The following is a 17,104-nucleotide window of genomic DNA, read 5'->3' as shown; positions in this document are numbered from 1 at the left end:
ATGTTACTCAGAATGTGTCAGGATCAGGAGGACAAGTGAGGGGGAGGCGTGCAGTGTGATCAGAACCCTATGATTTCTGATTCCTGAAATTAAAGACACAATGTGCCTTATGTTTGTATGTCTGGAGCTTAAACTATAGATTCCTCTAGTTGTGGGTGCCTGTTGTTTATGAACTGGAAAGGAATGATAAAGCCGCAATCAAGATCACACAACACAATAAATTTTACAAAAGGAAAAAAATATTTTGTTTCAAAATCTTTGCTACATGTCATTATTTTTGCCACTGTAAGGCTTAGCACAGATGCCAGCAATACAGAAATGGCCAACAAGAAAACAAAACAATCAAAAATAAAACCCTGAAGGAAAAGCAAAAACAAAACCCCCAGAGCATCTTCTTGCTATCCTCCCCTTCCCCAAAAGCCCTATAATAACTGTACAACATTATAGTCCTGATCACATTTAAAAACAGTCGATTATTAAAAAACAAGGGTTCCATTGGAAACTCAACTTTTTGGTTTCATAAATTGTGATATAAATATATATGTATACTGTAAGTGTGCACATAGAATAAAAAAATAAACTGTCTCCTTTTTTACTCCACTACCTGGCACCGGACTGGAGACAAAAGGAAGGGAAACCCAGCAAATGGACATTACTTTGGCCTCTTCAAGGCCATCCTTGCTCCTCAGTCCCCTATGACTACATTTAATATATCTTCTCATTAATTCAGTCTTGCACTTTAGCTACTGGCCAAAGCCAATTTAAAAAAAAAAAAGCTGGTATCTTCGACTATTACCTGAGGAAGGTAAAGGGTGAGGGTAGTAACCTGTATCCGCATTTATATGGCTATTGTTAATTACCAAGTGACCCTGTTGAGATGGGTGTCCAGGCCCCATCTATCATACGGAATTATTATACTTGCACTAAAGCAAAACCCAATCTCAAGATTGGAGGGAGCAAAGATGAAAAACCTCTTAGGGCCCGAAAGACTTAAATCTCAGTTTCTTGCTAAACTGGGTATTTTGAGTACGGGATGAAAGAGGCTACTTTGCAAGAGGGCTTCGTATTTGGTTTACACTCCAACAGTGAGGATTTTCACTGGGACGGCTAATCCAAGAAGTTGAGTTTCCATGCAGAAATAACCTCTACAGAACACACATCATATGTGATTCTGACAGAAAAATGCAGCATTATCTTTATGGCCAAGTCTTGGGTTTCAGAAAGTGTTTATCTTGCCAGTCTATTTAGGTAATGTTTGCAGATCTTCCAGATAAGGTGAGAGCACCAAAAGCAGGAGTAACCCAGCTTTATCACTGAATGTGTTCGATAACAGACAACTATCAACAGCTGACTTTCTATATTTGCTTTACAGTTGTATATTGGCTGGGCATGGATGTGAGCGCAGCAAAGACATTTATTTAAATATTCTTTGGCTGCAATACTAAGTGGAAAATACCTGGAAGATTTAACTCCTTAGGACTCTTTGAAAAGTACACAGAAAGACAAAGATAAAATCTGGGACAAATTTTGCATAACTCCCTAATAGGGAGAAAGAGTGAAATACAGAAGCACGTGCGCACACACACATACACATACACACACATACACACTCTCTCACTTACGTTTCTTTCCAGAGGGATTGCTCACAGGCAGCAAAAAAAGCCTATGCTCACTTGCTAAAGCCCCATATATACCTACCACGTTTCATGGTCCTCAAATATGAGGACATTTCTCCTCTCCTCCACTCTCTTCAGAATTTCTTTCCAAAAACAAGCCATACTATCCAAGGCAAACAGTGGATGTCAGGTTCTTCTAACCTGCCCCTTGATCTTAGCACAAATCAACACTATACAATTTCAGGTCAGGAGACATAAGGAAAGGTGTTTTAACTTTACCCAGCCTCAAATTTTCAGAGAGTCCTAAAAGCCTTGGAGATTCATTCCATTTCTTCTATAAATGTTACCTTAGAGAGGCATCAGAGCAGGGGAACAGCCAGAAGGGAAAGGGGGTACACGTCGGGGGTGAGGGAAGGGAAGGGAGAGGAACTTTTATTCTGTTTACAGAAAGATTTGCTTTTTAAAAACAAACAGTGATTTTTTCTCCCCCACCCCTTATCCTCACCCCAATAGTTCTATTCTGAAAAGGGGGGAAACATAGTTAGATCAGGGAATTCTTCATTGTTGTAGCTGTTGCTCTGATCTCCCAGCATGGACAGCATCTCCTGATAAAAGAAAAAGATTAAGTTTGGGTCACACACCCTGATCTCTTAAACTTACCAAGTTCTACTCCACCATTCCCCTGCACTACCATCCCTGACCCCGAGTCTTTGCTGTGCTCTCTTAGCCTTCCTTACTTCCAACAACTTTGACTCCTTTAGATCGCAGCCTTTTTTCCTAATCCCTTCTGTCTTCCTCCTAGAGTTCCACCTTTTTCCTTTTCCTAGTTCCCAATATTTTCAAAGGGAGAAAAATCTGCTTGCTGTATTTCATATAACCCCCTATAGACATATATGGAGTCTCTTATCTTATTTGTTTTCCACCAAGACCTGTTTTGCTTTCTTTCAATCTTTGCTTCAAACCAGCTCTTCCTTTGTCCTGCCTAAGATTACTCCATTCACTCATGCAGTCCCTCAGGAATTGTGTGAATAGACCATTATGGCTATAATCAGTATGTTCTATTTCATTTACTTTTTATAATTTTTTAAAGGGAACACTTCATGAATTTGTGTGTCATCCTTGCACAGAGGCCGTGCTAATCTTCTCTATATTCATTCCAATTTTAGTATATATGCTGCTGAAGTGAGCACTACTTTTTATTTTTAATCATTCTGTCTCTTTTAAACCCAAAGCTACTATGACTTGGGTATGTGGAGCTATTTGAATGAGCTAAAGTAACTTTCTTTGGCATCTTCCTATAGTGCTAAATTTGTCTGTTCTGGTTAAATGGTATGCATTACACTCAATTCATACTCTTTGTTTGTTTGTTTGACAGGGACAGGATCAGGCTAGTTGCTCAGCCTGGCTTTGAACTCATGGCCTCAAGTGATCCCCTGCTTCAGCCTTCTAAGGGGCTGACATTATAGACACAAGCACTACTGCCTCTAGCTTCCGCAATATATTCAATAACTGACAGTGATCCCTTCATTTATCCCTCTCTGTCTTCTCACATATACTTCCAACCAAACACCTAAATCCAGGCATGCTTCCTTCACTGTCTCTCCTCCTCCCTGACCCTTTCTCTCCCAGCTTCTAATTTTCGAAAGTCTTTTTTTTTGTTGCTGTTGAGACGGAGTCTCACTCTGTTGCCCAGGCTGGAGTGCAGTGGCCGGATCTCAGCTCACTGCAAGCTCCGCCTCCCGGATTCACGCCATTCTCCTGCCTCAGCCTCCCGAGTAGCTGGGACTACAGGTGCCTGCCACCTCGCCCGGCTAGTTTTTTGTATTTTTTTTTTTCAGTAGAGACGGGGTTTCACCGTGTTAGCCAGGATGATCTCGATCTCCTGACCTCGTGATCCGCCCGTCTCGGCCTCCCAAAGTGCTGGGATTACAGGCTTGAGCCACCGCGCCCGGCTCGAAAGTCTTTTTACTCTCTTACCTGGAAGACCTCAGGCTGGCCAGGTTGCTGTGCTGACGGTTGTTGAACATGTTGCTCACTAGAACTCGAACGATGATGAGGCTGCTGGCCCTGCCACTGTGGCCAGACACCCACACCCTCTGCTGTCCGTGTCTGGAATTGTCCTGCAGTCTGTCCAGTCTCAGGAGCTAGAATTACAGCAAGGAAGAATAAACAACGCCAATCTACACAATTCCACTGTGTACTAATGCCACAAGTAAACAACTATAGGTAAGCCATTAATTTACCTAGGATAACTCTGTTCTTCTCTCCACCAATCAATGCCTTTTCTATCTCAAAACTCAGCCCTAAATTAATTATTCTTCTCCAGGCAGCCTTTCCATAGAGTCTTTTACTCATTTAGGTTAAATGTGTACACTATTAAATGTATAAAAATGTACATGATTTTTGTTATGATTTTTGTTATATGTGCTAAAGTATTTTTCATGTGGGTAGATTTTTTTTTTTTTTTGAGACGGAGTTTCACTCTTGTTGCCCAGGCTGGAGTGCAACGTCGCGATCTCAGCTCAATGCAACCTCCACCTCCCAGGTTCAAGCGATTATCCTGCCTCAGCCTCCCGAGTAGCTGGGATTACAGGCATGTGCCACCATGCCTGGTAGAGACAGGGTTTCTCCATGTTGGTCAGGCTGGTCTTGAACTCCCGACCTCAGGTGATCCACCTGCCTCAGCCTCCCAAAGTGCTGGTATTACCGGCATGAGTCACCATGCCCAGCTGGTAGGTTTCAAATTCTAAATAGACTGGCCGGGCGCGGTGGCTCAAGCCTGTAATCCCAGCACTTTGGGAGGCTGAGACGGGCGGATCATGAGGTCAGGAGATCGAGACCATCCTGGCTAACCCGGTGAAACCCCGTCTCTACTAAAAAATACAAAAAACTAGCCGGGCGAGGTGGCGGGCGCCTTAGTCCCAGCTACTCAGGAGGCTAAGGCAGGAGAATGGCATGAACCCAGGAGGCGGAGCTTGCAGTGAGCTGGGATCTGGCCACTGCACTCCAGCCTGGGCGATAGAGCGAGACTCCGTCTCAAAAAAAAAAAAAAATTTCTAAATAGACTGTCACGTTGCATTTCCCTACAATTAGGTCAGTGTGCCCAGAACACAGGTAAACAACTTTAACTACCAAATCCTTTCTCTTTAGCAGTGCGATTTTCAAACTGTTACTCTCCTTGTGGTCTGGACTCACCAAAGTTAGATCCACGATTGGTGAGACTAGGGTAGGCAGCAGCACCAGGCGATGCAGTTGGAGCACCAGGGAGGGAGATGGAGCTGAAGGAGGGTGGAGTCTGAAAGTTGCCCACACCAAATTGGGAAGTACGAGTCTTAGCAGTAGCCTGGGTAGCCACCTGCTAAAAAGAGATGGAGAGGGGATACAGAACAAATACAGCATTAACATCATTGCACATACCATGCCTATGAGAGTCAACACTGCCAATCACTGCATCCTTCTGAACCAAGCTCATCACTTATTTCCTATTGTATATTTCTTCCAATTAACTCTCAATCTCTCTTGACACTAATTTTTAGGCAGCTGAGATAAAGGTACAAAAAGCAATGAACTATGGGATTAATAAAAGTTGTAAGAATTAAATGAAAGCATCTTATAAACTGTGAAGTTATACAAAACTAGAGGCATTCGTAACAGTAAAGTATTATATGCAGGCCAGGCGGGGTGGCTCATGCCTGTAATCCCAGCACTTTGGGAGGCCGAGGCAGGCAGATCACCTGAAGTGAGGAGTTCGAGACCAGCCAGGCCAACATGGTGAAACCCTGTCTCTACTAAAAATACAAAAATTAGCTGGGCATGATGGCATGTGCCTGTAATCCCAGCTACCCAGGAGGCTGAGGCAGGAGAATCATTTGAACCTGGAAGACAGAGGTTGCAGTGAGCCAAGACTGCACCCCTGCACTCTAGCCTGGGCAACAGAGTGAGACTCTGTCTCAAAATAACAACAACAAAAAAAGTACTATATGCAGAGAAAAAATATTCTGCACCATTATTCAGTCTGTTCTGCATTCATTTGTTCCTAATGATGTATTTTTTATAAAAACTATTTTCTCACAAGAGTTGTGTATATGCATTATAGACTATTTGGAAAGTGAAGGAAAATATAAAGAAAATAAGAATCATTCGTAATTCCATGGTAAACATGTTTGGATAATTTCTTCCAGTTTCTATTTTCTCGTGCATTTTGTACACAATTGAGATCAGATTGCATATAACATTCTGCAGCCTGCTTTTGGTTTTCACTTTTTAAAACTAGTACTTGTATAACATAAATATATAGTAATATTAAAGAATATTTCTTTAGACAATGTATTTATTGTGCATTATATTACATATATGAATATTATATAAGAATTTTTCGGCCAGCTGCAGTGGCTCACGCCTGTAATCCCAGCACTTTGGGAGGCCGAGGCGGGCAGATCACGAGGTCAAGAGATTGAGACCATCCTGGCTAACACAGTGAAACCCCATCTCTACCAAAAATTCAAAAAATTAGCCGGGCATGGTGGCGGGCGCCTGTTGTCCCAGCTACTCGGGAGGCTGAGGCAGGAGAATGGCATGAACCCGGGAAGCAGAGCTTGCAGTGAGCCGAGATCGCGCCACTGCACTCTAGAGCCTGGGCAACACAGCGAGACTCCATCTCAAAAAAAAAAAAAAAAAGAAAAAGAATGTTTGAACTTTTTTGTAAACAGACATCACTGTAAGTTAGTCATTAATTTTCTCCTTTTTTCCTGCCTTATGGAGTCCTAAACAAAGAGGAAACATCTTAGAATTTACTCCAAAACAAATCTGAAAATCGGACGCGCTCAAAATGTTCCAAGTGAGCAATTATGATTTAAGGTGAATATTTAAGATAAAAACCACAGACTCTACTGAGATTTTTTAATTATCTGTGATTTTTAATTAGCTACTCTCAACAAAGATGGAAACTGGAAACTGGAGAACAGGGGTTGTGGAGAAGGTATTTAAAATAAAAAACACTGATTTTACATATGGGAAAAAAGCCCAAACAAACAAAAAATAATACACAGGGAACAAACAGATGATAGGTTTTACCTGGGCAGAAAAGCCTGAGCGGGTAGTAGGGGTCCAAGCTGGGGTTGCTCCTTGGGTGGGGTTGGAGTGGCGGGAAATCTGGGCCAAGATCTGTCCTGCAGAAGCTGATGGCTGGACAATGGTTACAGGAGGGGCTAGGCCACTATTCCTAGGAGTGAATAAATGAGGTAAAGGATTAAAGGGATAGATTTATCACAGAAGCCAGGAATCAAAGGACAATCTAGTGCTATCCCTAGATCCCTCTGACTTCCTGCAGGTTAGGGAAAATTTGATAACAATTTGGAAAAGACAAGAAAGACTGACAGTCACACACTGACCAGGACACACAGAGATGGAGCCTAGAACATGGCAATAGGACAGGTGCAAAGAAATAGAAGGAGGAAAAGCAGCTTGTTTGCCTTACGCTAGGCCCTGCAAGCTTCACTGCTTTTTCTGAAATAACCAGAGAAAGCAAGGGAAGAATAAAATTTGGATTCAGCAGCTGAATCCCTTAGGGCCCTGTAAAGCAGCACATATATACGGGGCTCACCTGAAATTCTCTGCCGGCCGGGGGGTAGGAGGGAATGTGTTGCCCTGGGAGAATAGCTGTTGGGTGGCAGGGACAGTGCTGGAGGAGATGCCTTTACTCTGATCTGTGGACCAAAAGGAGTTGGGGGAGGGCCAGTCAAGGGGCTGTAGTATATTAGTTCAGCAAGTTCCTATTTACTCAGGTGGTATTACAATTAAGTGGAAAAACACTGGAAGATTACTGATTGGGCAGTGGCATGCCCATCAGTAAGTGATCTAAATGAGAATTTAAAAGGATAATGAGAAAGAAACATACCTGCATTGATGTTGTGATAGATTTCTGAAAATCTTGGATCTCTATCCTGGGCAAATAAACCATCTGACTTCTCAAGGGGCTTGCTGTGTTCTGGTCCTGTGGTTGTCACAGGCTGAATAACCTGTGGAATACAATGATAAAAATAACCATTAAAGATTTAACATGATGATTCAATAACCCTAAAATTCATATAAAACATAAGTACATTCTAACTAGTACTGGAGAACACTTCCTAAGTAAATACTCCCTATCCTCTTCAGCGAAGAGGACACAACTTACCTGGGAATGATTGTAGCTGGCCAGTCCATCTCTTCCTGGTACCATGTCCAATTCTGTTTGCTGTTGCTGCTGCCTATATGTCAAAGGCCAGTTGAGAATAGAAAAAAAAAATTTTTTTTTAAAGAACCTGGAGAAAGAACCTTAAAACAAATCAAACAGGCCAGGCATGGTGGCTTACGCCTGTAATCCCAACACTTTGGGAGGCCGAGGCAGGTGGATCACCTGAGGTCAGGAGTTCGAGACCAGCCTGGCCAAAATGGCGAAACCCTGTCTCTACTAAAAATACAAAAAATTAGCCGGGGATGGTGGCAGGCACCTGTAATCCCAGCTATTGAGGAGGCTGAGGCAGGTGAATCACTTGAACCCAGGAGGCAGAGGTTGCAGTGAGCCTAGATCATGCCATTGCACTCCAGTCTGGGCAATGAGAGCAAAACTCCTTCTCAAAAAAAAAATAAAATAAAATACTAACCAACCAACCAAACAAAAAATATATGGGATTGCAAATGACCACCCCCTGGGTGACTGCTCAACAGATGATTATTTGACCATTTCTTACCTGGGTGCCAGCTGTCCTGAGCCCATCTCCAGGGGTAAATTAGCTGTGGGACCTAGCTGTGGCCTCTGGATTGTGTTAGAGAGTGTAGGCCGTGGTTCTTGGCTAGAGTTCCTAGGAAAACAGAGTAGACAGTAAAGCGGGGGTGGAGGAGGAGGAAGGGGGAAGAGAGAGAGAAAGAGAAGAATCAGATTTTGTATGTAAAGCTCTATAGATTAATCTGTAGGTGGAACAATCAATAAATCCTTCATTAAAGTCCAATCCTACAGTTAATCTAGGGTGTCAGTTTCAGCAAACAGAAACTATGTTCTATGACACAGGGGTCATCTTGTTGGGTTCTAACTCCTTCTAGGTATTCAAAACCTGGTTGTTGTGGATGTGTGTACATATTCATATAAGGTATTTTTTAAAAGCATAGGTAAAAAACTGAAAGTACGTACACTGTACATTAACAAAGACTATCTGGAGTGTGAAAATTTTATTCCTTCTCTCTGTATTTTTCCATACTTTCCACATTTTCTATAAAGAATATTTATTTAGGCCGGGTGCGGTGGCTCAAGCCTGTAATCCCAGCACTTTGGGAGGCCGAGACGGGTGGATCACGAGGTCAGGAGATCGAGACCATCCTGGCTAACACGTGAAACCCCGTCTCTACTAAAAAAAATACAAAAATTAGCCGGGAGCGGTGGCGGGCGCCTGTAGTCCCAGCTACTCGGGAGGCTGAGGCAGGAGAATGGCGTGAACCCGGGAGGTGGAGCTTGCAGTGAGCTGAGATCCGGCCACTGCACTCCAGCCTGGGCGACAGAGCGAGACTCCGTCTCAAAAAAAAAAAAAGAATATTTATTTAAAAATAAAATACTAGACAGGCACGGTGGCTCACACCTGTAATCCTGGCACTGTGGGAGGCTGAGGCAGGGTGGACTGCTTGAGCTCAGGAGTCTGAGACTGGCCTGGGCAACATGGTGAAGCCCCCGTCTCTACAAAAAACACAAAAATTAGCAGGCATGGCAGTGGGCTCCTGTAGTCCCAGCTACTCAGGAGACAGGTGGGAGGATCGCTTGAGCCTGGGAGGCGGAGGTTGCAGTGGGCTGAGAGAGCGCCACCACACTCCAGTCTGGGTGACAGAGTGAGACACTGTCTCAATGAAACAAACAAACAAACAAATCCCTAAAAGCTAATTAAAATTAATCATGGCAGGGAAAATGATACATAAACATGGAGAAAGCAATTATTTCCAGAAACTCAAGTCCTTAAAACGGCTTAAATTTTTAAAAACTTAAACAAAATGGAAACACAAAAATGATGGTTGTTGTGTAATATAAAGATGCAAAAAGACAAAAATAAAGAGCTACAATGACCATGACCATCCACTTGAGTCCTAAGTTAATAAAAATTTCTAACTCAATCCACTCTGTTATACAAAGTTAGCAAAGAATTAAACTTTACAAGTTCTAAAGACTGAATTGGACAATACTGTTGTCACCAGGTATTATTCATACTTGCTACGTAGTCATAATCTAAAGAGCTGGATTCAAGGCCAATTCTACAGAAAAAGGATTAAATGGCAAGGTGGTAACCTGACAATTGATACCTACTAGATGGCTATAATAAACAAAAAGACAGTAACAAGTGTTAACAAGGATGTGGAGAAATCAGAGCCCTTGTACACTGCTCCTGGGAATGCAGAATGATGGGGCAGCTTTGGAAAACAGTTTGGCAATTCCTTAAAAGGTAAAACAGAGTTACTATGTGGCCAGCAATTCCACTCCTGGGTGGAATTCAAGAGAATAAAAACATATATCCACACAAAAACTAGTACACAAATATTCATGAAAGCATTTTTTCAGCTCCTTATCCCTATTTTACAGATGGAAGCATTTTTGATAACCAAAAAGTAGAAACAACCAAATGTCCATTAATGAACACACAGACAGTATGTGGTATATCCATACAATGAAATCTTATTTGGCAATAAAAAGAAATGAAGTAGGCTGGGCGCGGTGGCTCACGCCTATAATCCCAGCACTTTGGGAGGCCGAGGTGGGTGGATCACGAGGTCAGGAGATCGAGACCATCCTGGCTAACACAGTGAAACCCCGTCTCTACTAAAAATACAAAAAACTAGCCGGGCGAGGTGGCGGGTGCCTGTAGTCCCAGCTACTCAGGAGGCTGAGGCAGGAGAATGGCGTGAACCCAGGAGGCAGAGCTTGCAGTGAGCTGAGACCACGCCACTGTACTCCAGCCTGGGTGACAGAGAGAGACTCCATCAAAAAAAAAAAAAAAAAGAAATGAAGTACTGATACATGCTACAACATGGATAACCTTTGTAAACATTATACTAAGTGAAAGAGGCCAGTTACAAAGGAACTACATAGTCTGTGATTCCATTTATACAAAATGTCTAGAATAGACAAATTTATAAAGACAACAGATTCATAGTTATATAGAACTTCAGAGCGGGGGGAAAGAACAGGGAATGACTGTTAACTGATCTAGAATTTGTTTTGGGGGAATGAAAATATTCTGAAATTAGACTGCAGTAAGAGTTACATAACTATGTGATATACTAAAAAACACTGTATACTTTACATGGGTGAGGTGTATGGTATGTGAAATACATCTCATAAAACTTTTTTAAAAAGCAGCTGCGAAAGAAAGGTCAAATAGAAAAGTGCAAAAGAGAGGAACAGTAACTAATGAAAGAGTAGGACGTAGCTATGCTCTAAAGAAAACTGACCAAATCAGGCCCACTGCCTGTTTTTCTAAATAAAGATTTACTGGAACACAGCCACATTCTTTCATTTGTCTATGACTGCTTTCATGCTACAGCAGAATTGAGTAGGTGGAATAAAGACCACATGGCCCACAAAGCCTAAAATATTTACTATCTAGCCCCCCTTACAGAAAGAGCTTGCCTACCCCTGCTCCAGAAGAAAATCCTGTCAGACTAGAGCAATAAACTGGTGTACAAAACATAATCTTTTCCAGAAAGAGTTGATACATAGAATTGAAACATAAACCCTTCCATCTCAGGACCTAGTCTCTAAATTATTGTTTGTAAAATCTTATTCTGGCGAGGTGCAGTGGCTTATGCCTGTGATCCCAGCACTTTGGGAGGAGGACGGACTGCCTGTGCCCAGGAATTTAAGACCAGACTCTGCAACATGGAAAAATCCCATCTCTACAAAAAATACAAAAATTAGCCAGGCATCTTGGTGGATGTCTGTAGTCGCAGCTACTCAGGGGACTGAGGTGGGAGGATCGCTTGCGCCTGGGAGGTTGAGGCTGCAGTGAGCCATGATCACTCCATTGCATTCCAGCCTAGGTTCCAGAGCCAGACCCTTTCTGAAAACAAAACAAAACAGAACAAAAACAAAAACAAAAAAACCTCACTCTACTCTGATCAGCTATCCCAAATCCTGTAAGTTGGAAAATGAGGAACTTCAAACTAATGGTGTTTAATACTAGAAAAGTGAGGAGAAGGGAATAGCTTGATAAGACTAAGAAGAGCTGGTACATTAGAAATCCCAACATTGGAAAATGCCTGTGTGATATTATGAAATACAACTGATTGCTGAACATGGAGGCTAGGGGCACCCACCTCTGTGCCGTCGAAAATTCGACTGTAACTTCTGACTCTCCCAAAACTTTACTACTAATAGCCTACTGTTGGCCAGAAGCCTTACCAATAACATAAACAGTTGATTAACACGTTCTGTATGTTGTATGTATTATGTACTGTATTCTTACAATAAAGTTAAAGAGAAAATATTAAGAAAATCATAAGGAAGAGAAAATACATTTACAGCACTGTACTGTATTTATCTTTATCATAAGCTTATATCATCTTACAAGATGACTTACAAGATGAGTCATCTATATGAAGTGTCAAGCAACCACAGCTGCAGACTTCATTCTACAGTACATATCAAGCAATTCACCTTTTTCTTATAATGTCATGACTTTTCCCTGCTTCTTGGGAAGACTTCCAGCATCACTAGTGGCACTTCATACTGTTCCCAAATGTTATTCAAGGTTTCAGTATTGCACTAAACATGATGAAAAATATGCAAGAACCATGAGATTTCACTTTTTACTGCAATATGCAATTTATGGGAGTGAATTGCTCATGAAGAGATGATTAGCATCACACAGAATTTTAAGCAAACTGGCAACAATTGAGCAATAGGAGGTGGCTACAAAATTATTACAATAGTATAGTATATACTACCGTTAACTTTACACAGTTATGATTTAAAACTGCATCTTTACATTTGTTTACATTTCTCTCAACTACAAATGGTGCCATTGTACAAATGGTGTGTATGTATACGTTGTGATGCATTTTTACTTTTTTTTTTTTTGGAGATGGAGTCTCACTGTCACCCAGGCTGGAGTGCACTGGCACGATCTCAGCTCACTGCAACCTGCACCTCCCAGGTTCAAGTGATTCTCATACCTTAACCTCCCAAGTAGCTGGGACTATAGGCACATGCCACCATGCCCAGCTAATTTCTGTATTTTCTTTTTTTTTTTTTTTTTTTTTTTTTTTATTTTTATTTTTATTTATTTATTTTTTTTGAGACGGAGTCTCGCTCTGCCGCCCAGGCTGGAGTGCAGTGGCCGGATCTCAGCTCACTGCAAGCTCCGCCTCCCGGGTTCACGCCATTCTCCTGCCTCAGCCTCCCGAGTAGTTGGGACTACAGGCGCCCGCCACCGCGCCCGGCTAGTTTTTTGTATTTTTTTAGTAGAGACGGGGTTTCACCGTGTTAGCCAGGATGGTCTCGATCTCCTGACCTCGTGATCCGCCCGTCTCGGCCTCCCAAAGTGCTGGGATTACAGGCTTGAGCCACCGCGCCCGGCCCCTTTTTTTTTTTTTTAGTAGAGACAGGGTTTCACCACGTTGGCCAGGTTGGTCTCAAACTCCTGACCTCAAGTGATCTGCTCAACTCGGTCTCCCAAAGTGATAAAGTGATGGGATTACAGGTGTGAGCCACTGCACCTGGCCAGCATTTTTACTTTTTATAATAGATTCGTATATGTTGTATGGTAGTAAATGATAAAACAGACTAGAATTTATATGTATTTAATATATTCATGCATGACATGCCTAACTTTTTCTAATTTTTTCAATACATCTAAGCTACGTAGCTTATTTTCAGATTTTTCAAATTGTCACAAATATCAAAAGAATTTTCCAAAATATTTACTGAAAAAAATCCATGTATAAGTGGACCTGGATTTTTACCAATTAAAATCTTTGGAATCTTCAGTGTGATAAGTGTCTTTCTGTCGCTAATGAGTTGACTGAGGGCTGGCAACCCCTAGGTAGCTTCAAGATGGGGGCTCGTCCATGGAAAGATCAAGGCAAAATTAGAGGGTTGGGACTTATAGCCCTAACCTGCAACCTCATGGAGGGGAGTGGGACCTAAGGTTAAGTTGATCACCAATGGCCAATGATTTAATCACTCATGCCTACATAATGAAATTTCCATTAAAACCCAAAAGGACTGGGTTTGAGGAGCTTCTTAATAGGTAAACACATGGAAATCCCTGGAGGGTAGTCCACCCAGAAAGAGTTTGAAAGCTCTGTGCTCCTTCCTCCTTACCTTGCCCTATCTATCTCTTCATCTGATGTTCACTAGTATCCTTTGTAATATCTTTTATAATAAACTGGTAAACATAGGTAAATGTTCCCCAAGCCATTCAAGCAAATTGACTGAACCCAAGTAGGGGGACATGGGAGACAGCTGGTCAGTCAGATGCACAGGTAAAACAACCTGGGGCTTGCAACCGGCATCGGAAGTGGGAGCAGTCTTGTGGTACTGCATCCACAAATTGGGGGATCTGATGCTATCTCCGAGTAGATAGTGAACTGAATTGAATGGAAGGACACCCAGTTGGTGTCCACTGCAGAACTGATCGCTTGATTTTTTTTTTCTTTTTTATCTTTTTTTGAAACGGAATCTCACTCTGTAGCCCAGGCTGGAGTGCAGTGGGGTGATCCCAGCTCACTATAACCTCCACCTCTCAGGTTCAAGCGATTCTACTGTCTCAGCCTCCCGAGTAGCTGGGACTACAGGCACATGCCACCATGCCTGGCTAATTTTTGTGTTATTGCTTGATTGTTTACCCCTCACATAGGGCATCAGAAGTATTTTGTGTTGGGAGAGTAGAGGAAAAACAGTTTTTTCACACTCCTGTATAACACATACTTCACATTGGTGTTGGTACAGATGATGTACTCAATTTCATCTGAGTAAGGGTTCTGGAAAGTAAAGGAGCTGGTTCTCATCCAGAGCCATTCTTGGTTCTTAGACCGGAACCGGAACATGACAGACAGCACTTGGCCTTTTAATTTCACCACCTGAAAAAGTTTTCATGCCATCAGTGGAACTCAGAAAATTTTCATTACAAAAATAAATAAAAATTTTCCCATTTCTACAACCCTAAAACTCTTGTCATTGTCCTTGAGGCACCAGTATTTTTCAATATTAAAACAAAACGAGAGTAAAAACTAAGTGATTCAATATGGAAGCATATTTCTCATGCTTCCTTTCATCTAGAGTGCAGTGGTGCGATCTCTACTCACTGCAACCACCACCTCTCAGGTTCAAGCGATTCTCCTGCCTCAGTTTCCCAAGTGGCAGGGACTACAGGCACGTGCCACCACGCTCGGCTAATTTTTTGTATTTTTAGTAGAGACGGTGTATTCACCATGTTAGCCAGGATGGTCTTGATCTCCTGACCTCGTGATCTGCCCGCCTCGGCTTCCCAAAGTGCTGGGATTACAGGCGTGAGCCACTGTGCCCAGCCTTTTTTTTTTTTTGAGACGGAGCCTCGCTCTGTCACCAGGCTGGAGTGCAGTGGCGCAATCTCAGCTCACTACAACCTCCGACTCACTGGTTCAAGCAATTCTCCTGCCTCAGCCTCTCGAGTAGCTGAGATTACAGGCACGTGCCACCATGCGCAGTTAATTTTTGTATTTTCAGTAGAGACAGGGTTTCACCATGTTGGCCAGGATGGTCTCAATTTCCTGACCTCGTGATCCGCCTGCCTTGGCCTCCCAAAGTGCTGGGATTATAGGCTTGAGCCACTGAGCCCGGCCAGAGACTCAAGCTTTCTTATTAGGTTGGTGCAAAAGTCATTGCATTTTTGCCATTAAAAAAAAAATGGCAAAAACCACAATTTCTTTTCCACCAACCTATTACTATTCTAGTCAAAAAGGAATAATACTTATTTCCAGGAAGGAAAAGACTGTTTCCCTACTTCCCTTGGGAAATCCATTAAAAATACTCTGAGCTACCTTTACAAGTCTATACCAGAAATTTGGTAAGTTTAATGACACTGAATATAGCTTACATGTTGCTCTTCAGTCCTATTTTTTCCCCTGAAATCTGAGAACATCTGTTTTCATTTTTTTTCTTTTTTTTCTTTTTTTCTTTGAGATGGAGTCTCACTCTACTGCCCAGGCTGGAGTGCAGTGGTGCAATCTTGGCTCACTGCAACCTCCGCCTCCCGGGTTCAAGTGATTCTCCTGCCTTAGCCTCCTGAGTAGCTGGGGACTACAGGTGTGCCCCACCACACCCAGCTAATTTTTGTATTTTTAGTAGAGATGGGTTTTCACCATGTTGGCCAGGCTGGTCTCAAACTCCTGACCTCAAATGATCTGCCTGCCTTGGCCTCCCAAAGTGCTGGGATTATAGGCATGAGCCACAGCGCCCAGACAACATCTGTTTTCACAGTATCTACAGAGGCTTCCATAAATAAAATTAAGTTGGCTTTAGTCTTGTTTTGCTTTTTAAAAGTAATTTAAGTTATTCTACTTTTTATTTTATTTTATTTTTAGACAGTCTTGCTTTATCACCCAGGCTGAAGTGTAGTGGGGCAATCTTGGGTCACTGCAACCTCTGCCTCCTGGGTTCAAGCAATTCTCGTGCCTCAGCCTCCCAAGTAGTTGGGACTACAGGCATGAGCCACCATACCTGGCTAATTTTTTTTTTTTTTTTTTTTTTTTGAGACGGAGTCTCGCTCTGTCACCCAGGCTGGAGTGCAGTGGCCGGATCTCAGCTCACTGCAAGCTCCGCCTCCCGGGTTCACGCCATTCTCCTGCCTCAGCCTCCCGAGTAGCTGGAACTACAGGCGCCCGCCACCTCGCCTGGCTAGTTTTTTGTATTTTTTTTTTTTTAGTAGAGACGGGGTTTCACTGTGTTAGCCAGGATGGTCTCGATCTCCTGACCTCGTGATCCGCCTGTCTCGGCCTCCCAAAGTGCTGGGATTACAGGCTTGAGCCACCGCGCCCGGCCTAATTTTTGTATTTTTAATAGAGACAGGGTTTCAAGATGTTGGCCAGGCTGGTTCAAACTCCTGGCTTCAAGTGATCACCTGCCTCAGCCTCCCAAAGTGCTGGGATTACAGGCGTGAGTGACCATGCCCAGCCAATTTTAGGTTATTTTACATACTAGTCTCATGGAATAGAAAATAATCTTTTAACTCTATATTCCTAAAAATTAAAAAATAAAAAATAAAAAACCAGTATTAGAAGCCAACCACCTATTTTGTAATACTATGTATCAAATACTGGGTGATGTGTTTTATATTCATTACCTTATTTAATCTTCCCAACAACCATCTGAATTAAGGTACTATTAATATATTCATTGTATCAGTAAGGACACTACTGAGACTTAAAGAGGTTAATTAACTTGTCTAATACAAAGTAAAAACCGTTATCGAAAGCCGTCTATAAAATTCACCAGA

The 17,104-nt window shown here is 42.4% G+C and overlaps 1 protein-coding gene and 1 non-coding gene across 34 annotated transcripts in view; both read right to left on the bottom strand.

Moving 5' to 3' along the window:
- Window positions 1-221: 221 nt before the first annotated feature.
- ARNT (aryl hydrocarbon receptor nuclear translocator) overlaps window positions 222-17,104 on the bottom strand; it is a 67,508-nt gene continuing 50,625 nt past the window's right edge. For 13 of the 33 annotated variants that reach the window (XM_077948176.1, XM_077948182.1, XM_015151751.3 and 10 more), the window contains 9 exons: window positions 14,560-14,711; window positions 8,348-8,458; window positions 7,792-7,864; window positions 7,513-7,633; window positions 7,219-7,321; window positions 6,690-6,837; window positions 4,812-4,974; window positions 3,594-3,760; window positions 222-2,221 (listed from right to left, as the gene is read on the bottom strand). In XM_077948176.1, coding sequence (XP_077804302.1) covers window positions 2,132-2,221; window positions 3,594-3,760; window positions 4,812-4,974; window positions 6,690-6,837; window positions 7,219-7,321; window positions 7,513-7,633; window positions 7,792-7,864; window positions 8,348-8,458; window positions 14,560-14,711 — 1,128 coding nt within the window. In that variant the 3' untranslated portion in view covers window positions 222-2,131. The remainder of the gene's footprint in view (window positions 2,222-3,593; window positions 3,761-4,811; window positions 4,975-6,689; window positions 6,838-7,218; window positions 7,322-7,512; window positions 7,634-7,791; window positions 7,865-8,347; window positions 8,459-14,559; window positions 14,712-17,104) is intronic. The other 20 variants (XM_077948149.1, XM_077948198.1, XM_015151758.3 and 17 more) reach the window with 6 other exon arrangements.
- Window positions 2,699-2,806, bottom strand: LOC114674894 (U6 spliceosomal RNA). Its single transcript, XR_003725988.1, has one exon. It is a non-coding gene; the product is annotated as a U6 spliceosomal RNA (small nuclear RNA).

The sequence above is a fragment of the Macaca mulatta genome, chromosome 1 (genome assembly GCF_049350105.2).
Source record: "Macaca mulatta isolate MMU2019108-1 chromosome 1, T2T-MMU8v2.0, whole genome shotgun sequence".
NCBI classification, from domain to species: domain Eukaryota; kingdom Metazoa; phylum Chordata; class Mammalia; order Primates; family Cercopithecidae; genus Macaca; species Macaca mulatta.
Note: the sequence above shows the minus strand (reverse complement) of the source record. Positions and strands in the feature narration are given on the sequence as shown.